This window comes from Lepus europaeus, chromosome 3 (assembly GCF_033115175.1).
Source record: "Lepus europaeus isolate LE1 chromosome 3, mLepTim1.pri, whole genome shotgun sequence".
In the NCBI taxonomy this organism is placed as follows: Eukaryota; Metazoa; Chordata; class Mammalia; order Lagomorpha; family Leporidae; genus Lepus; species Lepus europaeus.
Genome location: NC_084829.1, coordinates 109,024,534 through 109,043,267, shown reverse-complemented (window position 1 = coordinate 109,043,267; position 18,734 = coordinate 109,024,534). Strand labels below are relative to the sequence as shown.

General features: G+C 38.7%; 1 protein-coding gene across 5 annotated transcripts in view; it reads left to right on the top strand.

Annotated features, from left to right (window-relative positions):
- Nucleotides 1-18,734, top strand: part of REV3L (REV3 like, DNA directed polymerase zeta catalytic subunit) — a 190,285-nt gene that overhangs the window by 155,413 nt on the left and 16,138 nt on the right. For 4 of the 5 annotated variants that reach the window (XM_062186619.1, XM_062186618.1, XM_062186616.1 and 1 more), the window contains 5 exons: nt 107-248; nt 2,365-2,609; nt 3,581-3,689; nt 5,906-6,112; nt 14,132-14,241. In XM_062186619.1, coding sequence (XP_062042603.1) covers nt 107-248; nt 2,365-2,609; nt 3,581-3,689; nt 5,906-6,112; nt 14,132-14,241 — 813 coding nt within the window. Of the gene's footprint in view, nt 1-106; nt 249-2,364; nt 2,610-3,580; nt 3,690-5,351; nt 5,467-5,905; nt 6,113-14,131; nt 14,242-18,734 lie in introns of those variants that run through there. The other variant, XM_062186621.1, reaches the window with a different exon arrangement.

Below are 18,734 nucleotides of genomic sequence, written 5' to 3'. Positions count from 1 at the left end.
TCAGGTAATCTCCCTTTTAACATATAGGGTTTCTGCAGAAAATAGTACTAGTTTTAAGTGTTCAATTTTTTCCCTGATGTTAACAGCAAAGATTCTCTTTTGACAGATGGAAAATGGTTGATCATTATGTTAGCCGTGTCCGTGGGAATCTCCAAATGTTAGAACAGCTAGATGTGATTGGGAAGACCAGTGAAATGGCTAGACTTTTTGGCATTCAGTTTTTACATGTACTTACAAGAGGTTCACAGGTAAGAAATCAGTTTCCTTGCACACTTGGAACTTCTACATAAATAATATACTTTTCAGATGTTTGAAGTTATGTGATGTTTTTAAACTTTATGATATGAAGTAATCAACTAGATAATCAAATCTTGTAATTTTATTTTCTGGTAAACTTTAATTTTACTGTAACAGCTCCATCTTTTATTTTCTATGTATACCAACTTGCTGGCCACTGCCAAGTTTTCCATGGTATTAAGAGAGTAAATGTCCATGCCCTGGAGAATATTACCGTCCTGAATATTGTTAGTGTGATTTAGAGACACTCTTAAAACTGGGAAAGCAATGTAGAAAGTCTCCCTCTTTACATTTCTTACTTTGGTTTGTTCTAGCTCCCAAGAGATTATTTGGATTTGAAAATGAAGGTATTTGAAAATCAATGTTAGTTGTCTATGCAATGTTTAAATGACTACAAAGCCATATCTTTCTAATTTCCCAAGGATATAATAAGGGATTTTGACAAACACTGTGCTGAAAATTATTTTCATACATCCATTCAACAGATATTTATTTGAATACTGATAGCTTGTTAAGCACTATACTGGATATCAGGAATATTCCATTAAGTCACTCAGGTTCCTTAACTTCATGAAACCTTTCATTTTAATTACTTCATTTCTGTAACATTCTCCAATCTACCACTACAGTAAATATTGCAAAAATAGGTTTCTAACTACTTTGTCATTATGTGTTTAATTAATTTTATTGATCATAAGCTGTTATGTTCTGACAAGTTTAAAAAAAATTTTTGACCTGGCTTATATTAAAAACAAAGATAATCTAAAAACCACTTGAGACTATTTCAGTGAACCCATATTGATTCTTATAAATGCTTTCTTTTCTTTAAAAAAATTTATTTATTTATTTGAAAGTCAGAATTACACAGAGAGAAGGAGAAGCAGAGAGAATCTTTCATTCACTGGTTCACTCCCCAACTGGCCGCAACGGCCAGAGCTGCACCTATCCAAAGCCAGGGGCCAGGAGTTTCTTCCAGGTCTCCCATGCGAGTGCAGGAGTCCAAGGACTTAGGCCATATTCTACTGCTTTCCCAGGCCATAGCAGAGAGTTGGATCAGAATTGGAGCAGCTGGGTCTCGAACCAGTGCCCATATGGGATGCCAGCACTGCAGGTGGCAGCTTTACCCGCTACACCATAGTGCTGACCCTATGTGCTTTCTTTTCTAATATCCCAAACTATCTGCTTAAGAGTAGTTATTATGGGCTGATGCTGTGGCACAGCACGTTAAGCCACTGCCAGTTTGAGTCCTGGCTATTACACTTCAGATCAAGCTCCCTGCTAATGCACCTGGGAAAGCAGCAAAAGATGGCCCAAGTGTTTGGGTCCCTGCTACCCATGTGAGAGACCCAGATGAAGTTCCAGGCACCTGGGTGTGGGCATGCTGTTGTAGCCATCTGGAGAATGAACCAACCAATGGGAGATGGATCTCTCCCCCCCACTCCTTCTTCTCTCTCCTCTCTCCTGTCATGTTGCCTTTCAAATTAATACATAAATCTTTTTTTAAAAAGAGTGATTATTACAGTCAGATTCCTTCAATTCTGGAATCCTTGTTTCCTTCTTGAAAAAGTGGGATATTAAATAGAGATTTTTTTGTTTAAAAAAAAAAACAAAAATGTGGAACATTTATCTGTTTCAAGTTTCCTATCAAATATTTCATTCTTTAGTTTTCCCCAAAAAATTATCACTTATCCTTTCAAATGAAATTGTCAAAATATACAGTTGTTTGTCCTAAACCTGCTTATTATAGTATAAAAACTATATACTATATACAAATATATAGTATTTAAAAATAAAAAGAAATTAATTGAATGTCTTTGCAAAATTGACTTATTTCATAAATTGTTTGGCATGGGCATAGGGAAGGATTTACCTACATCCTCTTCCAGCATCTGAAAGCAGACTAAATAATTAATACTGTATAAATGCATTGTAAAGAAATCATGTAGTCTTATCCTGAAGAACAAAACAGCCCCAAATGACAATCATATATGTAAATGACCAATCCATTCATGCATTCATATTTAAACAAAATTTCTTTTGTTCTCACCTCTCCCTCCCTGTCTGCAGTACCGTGTGGAATCAATGATGTTACGTATTGCCAAACCAATGAATTATATTCCTGTGACACCCAGTGTTCAGCAGAGATCTCAGATGAGAGCCCCACAGTGTATTCCTCTAATTATGGAACCTGAATCCCGCTTCTATAGCAACTCTGTCCTTGTTTTAGATTTCCAGTCATTATATCCTTCTATTGTGATTGCATACAACTACTGTTTTTCTACCTGCCTTGGCCACGTGGAGAACTTAGGAAAGTAAGATTTCTTCATGTTTATTATTATGTTGTTGTGCTTTCAGGCTTCTTACTAAATAAAATGAGACAGGCTTTCTTTGAGTTTCTTTGCACTTGACACTCTTCTGAGCAAAATGCATGGGCTGTAACATAATCTAGTCATCATAGGTGTCTTACTAATTGACAAGGATCATCATATGATAAACTAGCTTCCGGTTGCATGACCAGATTGTGAATGGATCAGCCTTGCAATTATGTTTCACTCTCTATGTATACTTAGGGTCTCTTAAATGGAAAGTTATTTTTAATTGTTGATGTAACTCACCTTTCAGTGAAAACGTTTGAGGATTATGATCCTACAGTTTCAGCTATCACCACCTCTTCATTTTTCTGTGAAATAGCCTGTGGCTTTGAAAAAGTTAAATGTTAGGTTTTATAAACTCATGTAAATTTACAAGATGAATGAGAATAGGATTTTAAATTCTCATGAGAGTAGATATTTATATTGAATTGTAAGAAATACAGAGTCTTCCTTTACCATGACTTTTATGTATTGAGACCAGATGCTCTGATTTTGGTCTGTAGTATACTCATTCCTTCAGAGAAAGCATTTCTGGAAATTACATTGGTAATCCTGTCTTTATCGAGAACAGGAATTTGGAAAAGTTGTTTATAATCTTTTCATCTGTTTTGAATTTTTCTTTAAGGAATAAAGTAATTATATGTTGAGTTGAAATTTGATATTTCAGTACATATTTTATCATAAATTATAGCATAGTGCTATTTAAGAAATGTTCCTTTTGATAAATTATGAATTTTCTAAAGAACTACTTTTTGGTAATAGGAAAGTGTTTCACTTCAAGCCAATTATTCAAGGTAGATATTATCAAGCATATAGATTCACATTTGAATGTTTGAAGATTCCTAAAATTGCCTAAAATCTGTAAGCTATGATTTCAGAAAGTGTCTACTTAATATTTTCTTTCTTAATAGGTATGATGAGTTCAAATTTGGCTGTACCTCTCTAAGAGTACCTCCAGACTTACTTTACCAAATTAGGCATGATATCACAGTGTCACCCAATGGAGTAGCTTTTGTCAAGGTAATACTCTCTTGTAAATGAAAGAATTCAACTATGGCTTAACTTTTGGAGATCTAACAATGGTTAAAATATTGGCACATAGCAGAGACAAAAACAATGTTTTCCTGAATAGTTTATCCCCAAAAACCAAAGATACAGCAGTCTTCTAACAGATCACTCTGGGGGAAGAAATCATCTTCTTTTGCTTAAATTTAGCATAAAATTTTTTAATTACTGAATTTTTATTGATGAAATATTTACAAACATGAATTCATGTACATGTGTACCTTCTGCCCTCTTATAGAATCTGTTATACGTAATAATAGTTTGAGATGGAAAGAGTTATCTACAAAAATTTTAATTGCTATAATGTGTACACTCTACTTATTCTACATTTTAAATTAAGACTGTTGTAGAAATAGCAGTACTCATATACCCACTATACATTCATTGATTGCATCTGTAAGAAGATAATAACAAGGTCCCTCTTTGTCCTCTCAACTCCCTCAAAAGAGACTGAGGACCCTCATAAATGAATAAGCTAAAGACAAATAGGGGAGCTCTAGGAGAAGATTATATCATCTCTCTTATGCCAGCTTCGTTCCTTTCTTTCCTATTTCCTTAGCAGTGAGTCAATTAGTCACGAGACAGTAGGGTGGTTGATGGGAGAGTGGACCCCAGCAGCCCTGAAATTCATTCTCGTGTATTTATCAAAAGTAGCAATATTCTCTGCCAGTAAGAGGGAATGCTATCTTAAACTTAGCAGTTTAGAGAAGAGGAATGTTTTCATCAGAGTTCAGGGTATATTCCTTTTTAGAAAATTTCCAGAGAATGATATAGGTGAACACCTATTTGGAGACATGGGAATAGACCTTTTTATTATTAAATGTTTTCCCACATTAAAAAAAAAAAATCAGTTCTCAGGTGCAGGATTTGGGGTAGCAGTTAAGACGCTGCTTGGAACGTATATAGGCCATATCTGAGTGCCTGGATTCAAATCCCAACTCTGCTTCCAGTCCCAGCGTCCTACTGATGCACACCCTAGGAGGTATGCATTAGCAGATGGTGATTCAAGTGGTTGGGTCTCTGCTACCTGTGGGAGACCCAGATTGAGTTCCCAGCTCCTGGCTTCAGCATGGCCCAGCCCCCACTGTTGTGGGCATTTGGGGGTTGAACCGGTGAACAAGAGATAATATTTCTCCCTCTCTCCTCCACCCAAATAAACTAATAAATACTTTATTTAAAAAAAAATTAGTGTTCACACCACATAAATTTCTTCATTTTTGTTTCCTTTTTTTATATTACTTTTTAAAACATTGTGGCTGCTTCAAAGGGTACACCAAATGAATAGGGTTAGAATAAATATCTCCTTGTCACCTTACTTCTCAGATTATCCTATTAAATCCCTTTAAAAGCATTTTTAAAACTTAAATGTACACTTTTATCTAATATATAAAGCTCAAGAGTGTAACTGTCCTGTACCTGAGGTTTTGAGTATATTCAGTCTGACATGCATTAGCTTGCACGTGTCTGTGAATCATCATCAAAGTTAATACTATTTTGTGGTTTTCATTCCTACTGGAGTTCTCATAAATTCTCCCTAGTCTTGATTAATACAAATGATTTATATTTTTTTTTGGCATCAACAAATTTTATCACCTCACTATTCATCCCCTCTTCCAGATTGCTAATAAATATAGGCCGGAGGGGATGGCTTAGTGGTCTAAGCATCAGATTTGAAATACCTAGAGTCCCTGGAACTGCAGGTTTGAATGTCAGCAGAGTCAACCCAGCTCATCATTCTTCCAAGGTAGATAAATCGAGTTCCATGCAGATTGCTGTGTGGGGTCATTAGGATGAGATTTTTAAAAACTGAGGTTGGTTATGAATGGTACAAGTCCCGTGTGTCTTTCTGAAAGAATGGGGGTTTTGATCAAAGTTGTGAACATTTCCCTCCAAACTTGTTGTACAGTCACATATGTACTAGTCAACATCCTCCTCCCTGGAGGTCTCTGAACTCACATAGTAGTGCTACATTAGATTTTTAGGCAAAAAATGCTCTTCAAAAGAAATGAAAAGTGATGATTTTGTATTGACCACTAGTCCTGTGGCTGTTCAGCTGTTAGCATATTACAATTCATGATAGTTGGCCATTATTATAGATTGTGTTTCCTTCTTAATTATATAAATCTATAATGTTTGAGGGATGCTGAACATTGTTTTCTCCTTTCTGATAGCCTTCAGTAAGAAAGGGCGTGCTGCCAAGAATGCTTGAAGAAATTTTGAAGACTAGGCTCATGGTGAAGCAATCAATGAAGGCTTACAAACAAGACAGAGCCCTATCACGAATGCTTAATGCACGTCAGCTAGGACTTAAGCTGATAGCAAATGTCACATATGGCTATACATCTGCAAACTTTTCTGGGAGAATGCCATGCATTGAGGTAAGTGACACCAATTTATAGTTTTTTCAAGTGAAACTATAGCAACATTAAATGGATGCCTGTTTATGAAAGAAATTCAATTTTATTTTTATTTTTTATAGAAAGCTTTTATTTAATAAATATAAATTTCACAAGTACAACTTTTGGATTATAACAGTTCTTCTCCCTATACCTGCCCTCCCACCACCAAACTGTCCCACCTCTTACTCCCTCTTTCATCCCATTCTTCATTAAGATTCATTTTTAATTATCTTCATATACAGAAGATCAACTCCATACTAAGTAAAGAAGAAATTCTACTTTATTTTGAAAATTTGGATAAAAGGGCTTCATTTACATGACCATGGATCAGTTTTCCTCAAACTGGGACTATAAACATACATATTCATTGGAATTTATGGGTTTTTTCTAGGAAACTCTGTGTCTATATCTCAATGATAATTTTAGAAATTAGCATATATATATTTCTGGATGCCACTTTTACAGCAGTATTTACAACAATTTTGATACTAAATAATTCCTTTTAATAGTTATATTGCTTTGAACAAGTATCAAAATAAAAATCACTGCATATTTACTAGTGTAACAGTGTGATTTAAAGTAAAACCTTTCTATTGCAGTGATCAGTGACAATCAACATTTTATAAAATGAAAGCAATTTTAAATGTTTGACATAAATATAATATAGTATGAGGATAATAGTATTTACTACTGGTTGAGAAAAGAACAGATGTAAACTTGTTATCTTGATGCTATTTTCATGCCATATGCAAGCCAGAGGACATTATGGTATACCATATTTTCAGTAGTTTGGTAGGAGAGAAGCAAGGTGAGAATGAAATAAACTGGACCCCAAAAGCCCATGCAGGGTAAACAGTGGCATATTCACATTGAGAACAGCAGAATGCTGTTTGTAAGGACAAAACAATATTGTTAACATTTGGTAAAATGATTTTTGCTTGTACTGCATTTATTTTTTGGTTTTATAGTTATACTATAAAGGCTATAAGCAATAAGTTTGTGTCTGGTCTTTGTATATTTCTCTGTAATATATAAAAATACTTTTTTGGTTCTAGAGTTTTATTACATTTGAAAAACAGTGATCTATATGACTTAGTAGAAAAAATGGATATTATATTGCTAACATAGAACCAAAATATCAAATCTTTTCTTAGGCCATTTCCATATATTCCTAAATTTCTTCCCTACCTTCAATTTTAAAATGATTTCTTAATGTATTTTGATAACAAAGTGATGCAAAATATCTCAGTCCATTTTGTGCTACTGTAACAGCATACTTGTACGGAGAAGTCCAAGAATGAAGGGCCACATCTAGCAAAGGGCTTGCTGCATCATCCCATGGCAAAAGGCAGAAGGGCAAGAGAGCACATGTGCAAGAGGAAAGGGGCCAAACTCATCCTCTTAGAAATTCACACCCACAATAACTAACCCATTCTCTTAATAATGATGTTAATCTGTCAATGAGGATATGACCCTTATGACCTAATCATCTCTTGGAATTCCCACCTCTTAACACTGGTGTATTAGGTATAGTTTCCAACACTTGATTTTGTTTTTAATTTTGAGAATTTTTATTCAAATACATTGTAGTATAACAAAGAAACAAGCATCATGGTGTGACTAAAATTCATAGCACAGAAAATACTGGGAAGAATTATATTTTTCTATTAATACAAAACTTGAATTTTAAAGGAAATATTCAAGCTATAGCAAGAAATACATATTTAAAAATACATAAATATGGAGCTGGTGTTGTGGCGATTAACCTGCCACTTGCAACACTAACATCCCATATAGGACTACCCATTTGAAGCTCAGCTGTTCTACTTCTAATTCAGCTTCCTGCTAATGCATCTGAGAAGGAAGCCATTATGCCCAAGACGTGGGCCCCTGCCACCCATTTGGGAGACTTGGATAGAATTCCTGGATCTTGGCTTCAGCTTGGCTGTTAAGGTCATTTGAAGAGTAAACCAGTGGACAGAAGATCTCTCTCTTTTCTCTGTCTCTCCCTTTCAGTTGCTCTGCCTTTCAAATAAATAAAAATAAATCTTAAAAGAAAAAAACATAAATATTATAACCTTAGAATTACTAGAATTTGTGGGTAGAGGGTCTTGAACCAGCAGAGGAAATTTAGCAGTGTTCTGCCACTCCTACCTGGCATGGTGAAGTCTGACTGCCAAGCAACATGTCTTCTCAACGCTGGTTTTCTCAGATATTCTGAAGTTCATAATGCCTGTAAGTATGTGTTTGGCACATTGTCATATGCCAACTTCTCAACAGTAAAATGTTTTGTTAATTTCTATGTGAAATCAGGAGTGGAAAAATGACTAATAGAGAGAAAGACTCTAATGAATAAGAAGTTAGAGCCAGTAGACTAAAAAGAGAAGCTACCAGCCACATTTAAAAAGGGGAGTGGGAGGTGAGGACAGGGGAAACAAATGAGTTACTGACTATGGTTCCTTCCTTCAGGGAACATACAATCAAAAATATTTGACAGTGCAGTCATGACCACAAAAAAAATGCTAGATTAAAGCCAGCACTGTGGCATAGTAGGCTAAGCCTCCACCTGTGGCACCAGCATCCCATATGAACGCTAGTTTGTATCTTGGCTACTCCTCTTCCTATCCAAATCTCTCCTATGGCCTAGGAAAGCAGCGTAAGATGGCCTAAATGCTTGGGCCCCTGCACCCATGTGGGAGACCTGGAAGAAGCTCCTGGCTTTGGATGGGCCCAGCTCTGGCTGTTGTGGCCATTCAGGGAGTGAACCAGCAGATGGGAGATCTTTGTCTCTGTCCTTCTCTCTGTAACTCTCTCTCTCAAATATTAAATAAATAAGTCTTTTTTTTTTTTTTAATTTGACAGATAGAATTACAGACAGTGGCCGGCGCCGTGGCTCAACAGGCTAATCCTCCGCCTAGCGGCGCTGGCAGACCGGGTTCTAGTCCCGGTCGGGGTGCCGGATTCTGTCCCAGTTGCCCCCCTTCCAGGCCAGCTCTCTGCTGTGGTCCGGGAGTGCAGTGGAGGATGGCCCAAGTCCTTGGGCCCTGCAGCCCATGGGAGACCAGGAGAAGCACCTGGCTCTTGCCTTCGGATCAGCGCGGTGTGCCGGCCGCGGCGGCCATTGGAGGGTGAACCAACGGCAAAAAGGAAGATCTTTCTCTCTGTCTCTCTCTCTCTCTCTCTCTCTCACACTGTCCACTCTGCCTGTCAAAAATTAAAAAAATAAATAAATAAAACAGTCACCCTGGAAAGCTCCCAGATCCAAGGTCATGGCATTCCCTCCCATGGGCATATTTCCCCCTTCCCCTCTCCTTGTCTTAGTCCCCAGTTCTCTCCATCTTCTGACTCTGTCCCTTTCCACCTATATCTTAAAAAAGTTAAAAAAAAAAAAAAAAAAAAAAAGAATTATAGACAGTGAGAGAGAGAAAGGTCTTCCTTCCATTGGTTCACTCCCCAAATGGCCGCAACAGACAGAGCTGTACCAATCAAAAGCCAGGAGCCAGGTGCTTCTTCCTGGTCTCCCATGCGGGTGCCAGGGGTCCATCCTCTACTGCTTTCCCAGACCACAGCAGAGAGCTGGACTGGAAGAGGAGCAACTGGGACTAGAACTGCTGCCCATATGAGATGCCGGCGCCGCAGGCCGAGGATTAACCTAGTGAGCCACAGCACAGGCCCCAACAATCTTTTTTTTTTTTTTTTTTTAAATGCTAGACCACAGAATAACAAAATTTTGTAAGCAAGAATTTCTATAGGAAGAATAAAGAGAATGAATAATATTAATTGTTGTAGGTCAGAGGCTGGCACTGTGGCACGGCACCTGCAACGCCAGCATCTATGTGGACACTGCTTTGAGTCCTGGCTGCTCCACTTCCCATGCAGCTCCCTGCTAATGTGCCTGGAAAAGCACTGGAGGATGGCCCAAGGTTTTGGGCCCCTGCCACCCACATGGGAGACCCAGATGAAGCTCCTGGATCCTGGCTTCTGGATCCTGGCTTCAGCATGGCCCAGTTCTAGCCATTGCAGCCATTTGGGGAGTGAACCAGAGATGGAAAGCTGGCTCTGTCTCTCTCTCTAATTCTGCCTTTCAAATAAATAAATATTTTGAAAAAAGAATTACTGCAGGTCAGTGTCATGATCTCAGTTGAATATTATCATTGACTTATAATTTAAAATTTTCTGTGTTCACATTTTTCTCCTAACCTACTAACTTTATATTTATGATGGAGATATATGTGATATTTTTTCAACTGACTGAACATCGTTTCTCCTTTTTATTTCTTTTCAGATAATTCATTTTTACTTGAAATGTTTTTCCTATAATGACTTTCCAGAGTCCCAGGCACTGTCTAGATTGTGAAACCAATTATTTTTCTCTTTTTAAATCTTCTCTTAGCCCTGTAATTCAGTAATACTTTTTAAATTAGGAATCCGGCACAAAGTAGAAGAATCATTTTATTTATGTTTTAATAAATAGATTTTTTTAAAGATTTATTTGTTTATTTGAAAGAGTTAGAGAAGGAGAGACAGGGAGATCTTTTATCCACGGGTTCATTCCCCAAATGACCACAACAGCTAGGGCTGTGCCAGGCCAAAGCCAGGAGCAAGGAAGCCAGGAGCCTCTTCTGGGTCTCCTAGGTGGATGCAGGGGCCCAGGGACTTGGGCCATCCTCTGCTGCTTTCCCAGGCTAATTAGCAAGGAGCTGGATGGGAAGTGGAGCAGCCAGGACTTGAACTGGTGTCCATGTGGGATGCCATCACTGCAGGCCGCGGCTTAACCTGTTCCACAGCGTCAGCCCCCAGAATCATTTAATTAGCACTCCTTCCCTTTCCTCTAGTGCTGCCTGATCTTTCATACTGGATGGTCTTCAAGGGCAGCTGCCACAGTTCTTACTCTTCCAGGTGTAATTTAAATGGGTCAGAGTAAGCACCATTAGAGATATATTGAAGATCAGTGTGTATATATGTGTTTTTATTTGAGGGCAGGCATTTGACATAGCAGCTTGGACATCACTTGGAACGCCTGCATCCCCTACTGGAGTGCCCAAGTTTAAGTCTTGGCTCCACTCCTGATTCTTGCTAATGCATGCCCTAAGAGGTAGCAGTTGATGGCTCAGGTGCTTGGGTCCTCCCACCCATGTGGCAGACCTTGCCGGAGCTCCTGACTTTTGGCTTCAGGCTGGCCTGCTGCAGCTGTCGAAGGCATTTGGGGACTGAACAGATGAGAAGAAGGCATGCGCTCGCGCTCGTGTTCTCTCTCACACGCCCCTCTCCCAGTAAGTTAGATAAACGCAAACACTCTGAATAGATTCGTTGTAAAAAATATCTTTGACTTTGACACTGGGATGGCTCACCTGTCCAGCTATTTGCCCTCACATGTTCAAAAGTTGACTGTGTTTAAAAGTGGCAGCAGAAGGTAGATTGAAGATTTTACTCAAACTTGAGTTTCAAGTAGGTAGTAGGATTTTTTAGTGTATAATTCACATTCTCAAGGTTTTCTAATGCATTCAGATATCAACAGAATTCATGATCTTCATTTTTTAAAAAGATGTATTTATTTATTGGAAAGACAGAATTAGTGAAAGAGCTATCTTCCATCACTGGTTTGCTCCCCAAATGGCCAAAATGGCCGGAAGTGGGCCAATCAGAAGCCAGGAGCTTCTTCCAGGTCTGCCAAGTGGGTGCAGGGGCCCAAGCACTTCGGCCATCTTCCACTGCTTTCCTGGGCACATTAGCAGGGAGCTGGATCGGAAGTGGGACAGCCAGGACTTGAACCTGCACCCATATGGGATGCCGGCACTGCAGATGCTGGCTTTACCCACTATGCTACAACACTGGCCTCTATGATAGTAATTTAAAGCCTAAATTAAGTTTCTGCTACCAGTTTTCTTATTCTTTTATTCATATGTGTAATATTTGTAGTGCTACTTTAAACAGCCTTTTATTTTTAAAATTTCACTACTTGCATATCAGAAACAGAGAGCTAGACAAAAAGAGCTACCATCTGCTGGTTCACTCCCCCTAAATGTCTGCAATAGCCAGGGCTGGACCGGGACTACAGTTCAGGTTTCCTGTATGAGTGGCAAGAACCTAGTTACTTGAACCATAATCACTGCCTCCCTGGGTCTGTATTAGCATAAAACTGGACTTGGAAGATGGGGATTGAACGTAGGCACTCTAATATGGGATGTGAGCATTTAGTCACTAGGCTAAACACCTGCTCCCAGCTTTTTAAATAATATTCAATCCCACATTAGTTCAGGTAATTCAGATATTATAATAAAGGGGAAAGGATCATTATTACTGCTGTTTGCCTCTTCACAAAAAAAAAGATAAAACACATTTTTCTTGCTTTAAAATTGCAAAAGGAATTCTCCCTTTATGTTGAATGTCAGTTTCTGTTAACTCTTAGCTTTGAGTTTGATAAATACCAATGCTATACAACCTCTTTCTTTTTTTTTTTTTTTTTTTTTTTTTTGACAGGCAGAGTGGATAGTGAGAGAGAGAGAGAGAGACAGACAGAGAGAAAGGTCTTCCTTTTTGCCGTTGGTTCACCCTCCAATGGCCGCTGCGGCCGGCACATCTCGCTGGTCCGAAGCCAGAAGCCAGGTGCTTCTCCTGGTCTCCCATGCGGGTGCAGGGCCCAAGCACTTGGGCCATCCTCCACTGCCTTCCCAGGCCATAGCAGAGAGCTGGCCTGGAAGAGGGGCAACCGGGATAGAATCTGGCACCCCAACCAGAACCCGGTGTGCCGGCGCTGCAAGGCGGAGGATTAGCCTGTTAAGCCACGGCACCAGCCACAACCTCTTTCATTAACTGTAAAATTTGATGAGCATGCTTCTCATATTTGTCAAGGCCTAACATATTTTTGTTTGTTAGCTTCTGCCATGATCACTGTTAAAATTCACTAAACATTGGGGCTGGCTCTGTGGCGCAGCAGGTTTACGCCCGGACCTGAGGTGCCAGCATCCCATATGGGCGCTGGTTCAAGACCTGGCTGTTCCACTCCCAATCCAGCTCTCTGCTGTGGCCTGGGAAGGAGGGCAGTAGAGGATGGCCCAAGTCCTTGGGACCCTGTGCCCGCGTGGGAGACCCAGAGAAGGCTCCTGGCTCCTGGCTTCAGATTGGTGCAGCTCCGGCCTTTGCAGCCAGTTGGGGAGTGAGCCATCAGATGGAGGACCCCTCTTCCTCCCTCCCTCCCTCCCTCCTTCCTTCCCTCCCCCCCCCCCCCCCCGGCTCTCCTCTACTGTGTGGCTCTGATTTTCAAATAAATGAATAAATCTTTTTTAAAAAAATTCACTAAACATCAATAAAAAAACTGTTGCTAGATATATACCTACCTACTTGATTTAAATTGAGCATGTATGTTTTCCCTTGTTCAGCATTAACTTTAATGATATTCAAAAACATGTACACTCTAAATAAAAATGTTGAGATACACATATACATCTTGTGCACACACAGTATTTTCCTGCCAAATTGATTATAAAAGAATCCTTGAATAAGCAAAACTTATTCTTCCAACAATCAGATTTAGCTGTGTACCTTCTAAAACTACGATCCATTGTACTTAGTAGGTGAAATAAAAAAAGAAGTCTGTATGTTGATTGGTTCTTTCTTTTAAATTCTTCATCTGATCTTATGGAAAGAATGATTATATTGATATATATTATTTTTTTTACATTCTTATTTCTCAAAACATTTAGTAATTAAATATTACTATGGTACTTCAAAAAGTTCATGGAAAACAGCATTTAGAGATAAGTTCTTGTGCCAAAAGTTTTGAAATCCAGGCATGCTTTCTTTATGATATGCATTTCCATGAGCTTTTTTGAAACCCCTCCCCCAAATGGGTGGATTTCAAAAATTTTGCACCAAAACAACCTTATGTCTTAATTTCATTTTCCCTGGACTCTTTGAAACATCATCTTCTATGTTAAGGCCTATGGACTTAAACTGAGTTGTGTGAAGAAATATTTTCCAATGTGTCTGTTCCAACAGGTTGGTGATAGTATCGTCCACAAAGCCAGAGAGACTTTGGAACGAGCTATTAAACTGGTGAATGATACCAAGAAATGGGGTGCTAGGGTTGTGTATGGAGATACCGACAGGTAATGGATTTTTGGGTTGTATTTGTCTTTTTACATCTCTTCAAATCTTCATTATTTGAAGTGGTTTAAGGGCAGTTTTTTCTAAAAATTAGAGTACTACCTAAGTCTTTTCCAGTCCATATGATCTCATGATCAGAGTTAACACAGGTTCTGATTTATCAGATATTGCCTTAAGAAACAGAAAGGGTAGCTGTACTGATCCACAGACTGAAGATTTCCTGGAATCCCCCTAGGTGGCTCTGTAAAGAAAATACACACAGGAGTCTAGTCTGTTTAAAGAAATGGTTTTTAACATCAGTGACTTTGAATGTGTATCTTAAACTCTTTTTAAAGCACAGTTGACAAAGATATGGTTAGCTTTTCATTAGGTCCAAAAATGTGTTGCCCTTCTTATAAGAGAAGTGCACGGAAGCAAATACAGTTTTTCATCTGATTACAGAAGGTTGACAGACGTCCTCAAGCCCATTTTTATGTCCTGGCAAAGAACAAGACTGGACTGCCTTTGAATCCTGAATTAATAATCCAACTTGCTTTTTTCCTTCTTTCCTTGCTTGCTGTTTTTCAGGACAGTTACTTACATAACATCTTATTTGTATGCTTCTTAAAATTCTTCTAGAGTATAGGTATTATGAAAATTCCTTGGAGTCTGAAATTTTTTTTCATATTGAGGGCTGTCACAGTGTGATCTTCACCTCAGGTCCTTGCCTCAGGACCTCTGCTAACTTCATAGTCCAACAGAGCAACAGAAGATAATTCTTCTGATTGTTAAAAATAGCTTGTAAATGGGGCCGGCGCTGTGGCGCAGCGGGTTAAAGCCCTGGCCTGAAGCGCCAGCATCCCATATGGGCGCCAGTTCTAGCCCCAGCTGCTCCTCTTCCCATCCAATTCTCTGCTATGATCTCAGAAGGTAGTAGAGGATGGCCCAAGTGCTTGGGCACCTGCACCCAAGTGGGAGACCTGGAAGAAACTCCTGGCTCCAGATCGGCAGAGCTCCAGCCGTTGCGGCCAACTGGGGAGTAAACCAGCGGATGGGAGACCTCTCTTTCTGTCTCTACCTCTCTCTGTAACTCTTTCAAATAAATAAAATAAATCTTTAAGAAAAAATAAGAATACTGTTTGAGTAGATACTGAATAAAATATCTAAAAATGATAAATACCTTTTAAAAATAGCTTGTAAATAATAAATAGCTTATTAGTAGTCCTTGAGCAGCATTTAATCTTTTCTTAAAAATATATGTATAATCAGCGTAATTGTATTAATGCTGAATGAGACTTTGGCTGCTTGCGGTGGCTATTTCATTACCAGCAGGTGAGAATGGTTTCAAATTATCCAGGTCTTAATTATCCATATTCCCTGTTGTTTATCATCAAACACCACTCCTTAGTTTGACTTTGGGTATTTCAGTGCTCTGTAAAATGACTTCTGGGTACCTGTGTAAAGCATAATTCTACAGCTTGTTAGCAGAACTCACTAAATATTTAGAGAAGTTAATCATTTAAACTGTTGAGTTTAATGCAGGGTCTATATATGTCAGATGTTGACAACACAGAAGTTACCATGAATCTGTAGTGATGTTGTTTACTCTTTAAGATCTGTAAGGATTAAACCAAACCCAGAGACCCACAGAATGTCAGAACTAGAAGAGAACTTTGGTATTACTTAGACCAGCATTTTCCATACTCTTGTGAAAACCTTAGAAAGCCTTAGACTGTGCCTCAGGTGATGCTTAAGAACTAAAATTAGTCTGAGATCACCCAGCTGGTTAGTAGTGGAGCCGTAAATTGGTGTTCAGCGTTTTGATTCCTAGCTAGTACTTTAACTTATATCAGACTTCGTAGGTGTTTTTATGATTCCAGGCAAGGAAATTTATTTGCAGTGTCATCAGTTCTTTTGGTCGCCATTCACTACCTGATCCATTCAACAAATTCTTATTGAAGTTTGTATGAAGACAATTCAGTGTAGCAATGCATTCTCAACATCAACAGGATCATCTAGAAAAGTACAAATAAGTTCAAGGAGGCAAAATAATCTCAGTATGATAGTTGTTGGTCTTGCAGAACTTAACCCTACCCAACAGTATTTTATTTCCTACTAATTACTTTCTCTTGTTAAATTTCATTTTATTTTTTTTCCCTTAGGAAGGTAATAGTGATAAAAGGTTGAGAAACCTTGCTCTAGAAATAATAGGTAATGTTTGGTTGAGTGAAAGTTTTCAACTGAGAGTTGAGATTTGGATTATCTTTCTAGATGATTTTATGGCTATTAATTAAGTCATTTAGCTTCTCCAGGGTTCAGTTGCCTCATCATCAGAATTAAGGAAATCTGATGGATGGCCATGATGAATGACCATTGCCTCCTACCAGTTTCAATAACAGAGGTTTTATGCATCTTGGTATCTAGCTAACGGAGATCAGTTACCAAAGCATGAAGGGTATTTTTCTCCTAAAGCACTTACCATCCATTTAGAAAGTGTAACAAGTTAAGTAACCTTGTGTTTAATTAATTATCCAACAATTACATAATTGATTCTCCAACAGTTATTTCATATAACAGTGGTTCTCATATTTATCCCACCATAGTGGATAAATATATAATATATAATGTAAATAAATATAAATAAATAAAATCTTTTTTAAATTTTTTTAAAAAGAAGTGGAACAGCCAGGAGTCAAACCAGCACCAATATGGGTTGCCAGCACTGCAGGACGTGGCTTTACTTGCTATGCCACAGCTTCTGCCCCTTCAGTGACTCACTGAACTTCTGTTTTGAAAATCATTGCTATAAAAGTGTACTTGAACTTCTTCACCCAAAGATGAATGTTATTTAGTAAATTAAAAGAACCAGTGACAAATAGAAATTCATTTTTATTTATTTATTTGAGAGGTTGAGTTACAAAGAGAGGGAGAGACTGAGAGAAAAGTCTTCTATCCACTGGCTTAATCCCCAAATGGCCACAACAGCCAGAGCTGGGCCATTCCAAAGTCAGGAGCTTCTTTTGGTTTCCAACATGGGCACAGGGGCTCATGCACTTGGGCCATCTTCTACTGCTTTCCCGGGCCATAGCAGAGAGCTGAAGAGATCAGAAGAGGAGCAGCCAGGATACATACTGGCACTCATATGGGATGCCATCACTGCAGGTGGACGCTTAACCTACTATGCCATAGTGCCAACCCTTAGAAATTCATTTCAAAACAGTCTTTTTATAGGCTGGTCACCTCTATTCTTTACAGTGACCAAAAACTTCTCTTAATCCTGGCCAGCTCTCTTAAAGTTTAGCATCAAATCATACTGGCCAAAATAGCATAGATAGATTCTAATAAATGTACCAACACTACTGGGTAAAATCTAAGATATATATCCTATATTAGTATCTTTTAAGATGTATCTTTACTTTGACCATTTTTACTGAGTTAGTGTTTAACAAAATAGTGCCCAGAATATAGTTCAATATAAGAATGTATAGACCTGAATAATCAGCCACAGCCCCAGTCAAGATATAGAACAGCTCTATCACCCTACAATGGTGTTTGATTCCCTCTTGCAATCAAACCCTTAACCTCATCCCCTTCCCCAGGCCACTACTTCTCTGATTTTTGTTGCCATAGCTTAACCTTAAAGAAATATGTGTATTTACATGTTAATTTTAGAATCTTTGCATTCATCATTGCATCTGAACATTTTAAGAATGATCTTTCCGGCAGCTCAATAGGCTAATCCTCCGCCTGTGGCGCCGGCACCCCAGGTTCTAATCCCAGTCAGGGCGCCGTATTCTGTCCCAGTTGCTCCTCTTCCTGTCCAGCTCTCTGCTGTGGCCCAGGAAGGCAGTGCAGGATGGCCCAAGTCCTTAGGCCCTGCATCCGCATGGGAGGCCAAGGAGAAGCACCTGGCTCCTGGCTTCGGATCAGCACGATGCGCCGGCCGCGGCGGCCACTGGGGGGTGAACCAACAGAAAAAGGAAGACCTTTCTCTCTGTCTCTTTCTCTCACTGTCCACTCTGCCTGTCAAAAAAAAAAATCTTTCAAAAAAATTGTTTGGCAGTAACATATAAAGTTAAATTTTCCATTAGCATGTGACCCAGCAGTTCTACTCCTTTATGTTTACCTAAGAGAAATGAAAGTATGCCTATACAAAGGCTTATATACAAGTCTCCATTGGAGCATTTTTCATAATACTCCCAAATTGCACACAATATAAATATGCATCAGTGAGTGAATGAATAAACAAATTGCAGAATAATACCCATATAATGGAATACTACTGAACAATAAAATAGGTACCAGTTATTGTTACTCCAATATCATGGATCAATCTCAACAATATGTTAAGTGAAAGAAGCCAAACACCAGAGAGTATAAACTGTATAGTTCCATTTATGTGAAGTCCTTGAAAAAAATAAAACCTTTAGGAGCTGGCACTGTGGTACAATGGGTTAAGCTGCTGTCCACAGTACCAGCATCCTATATGGACACCAGTTCAAGTTCTGGCTGCTCT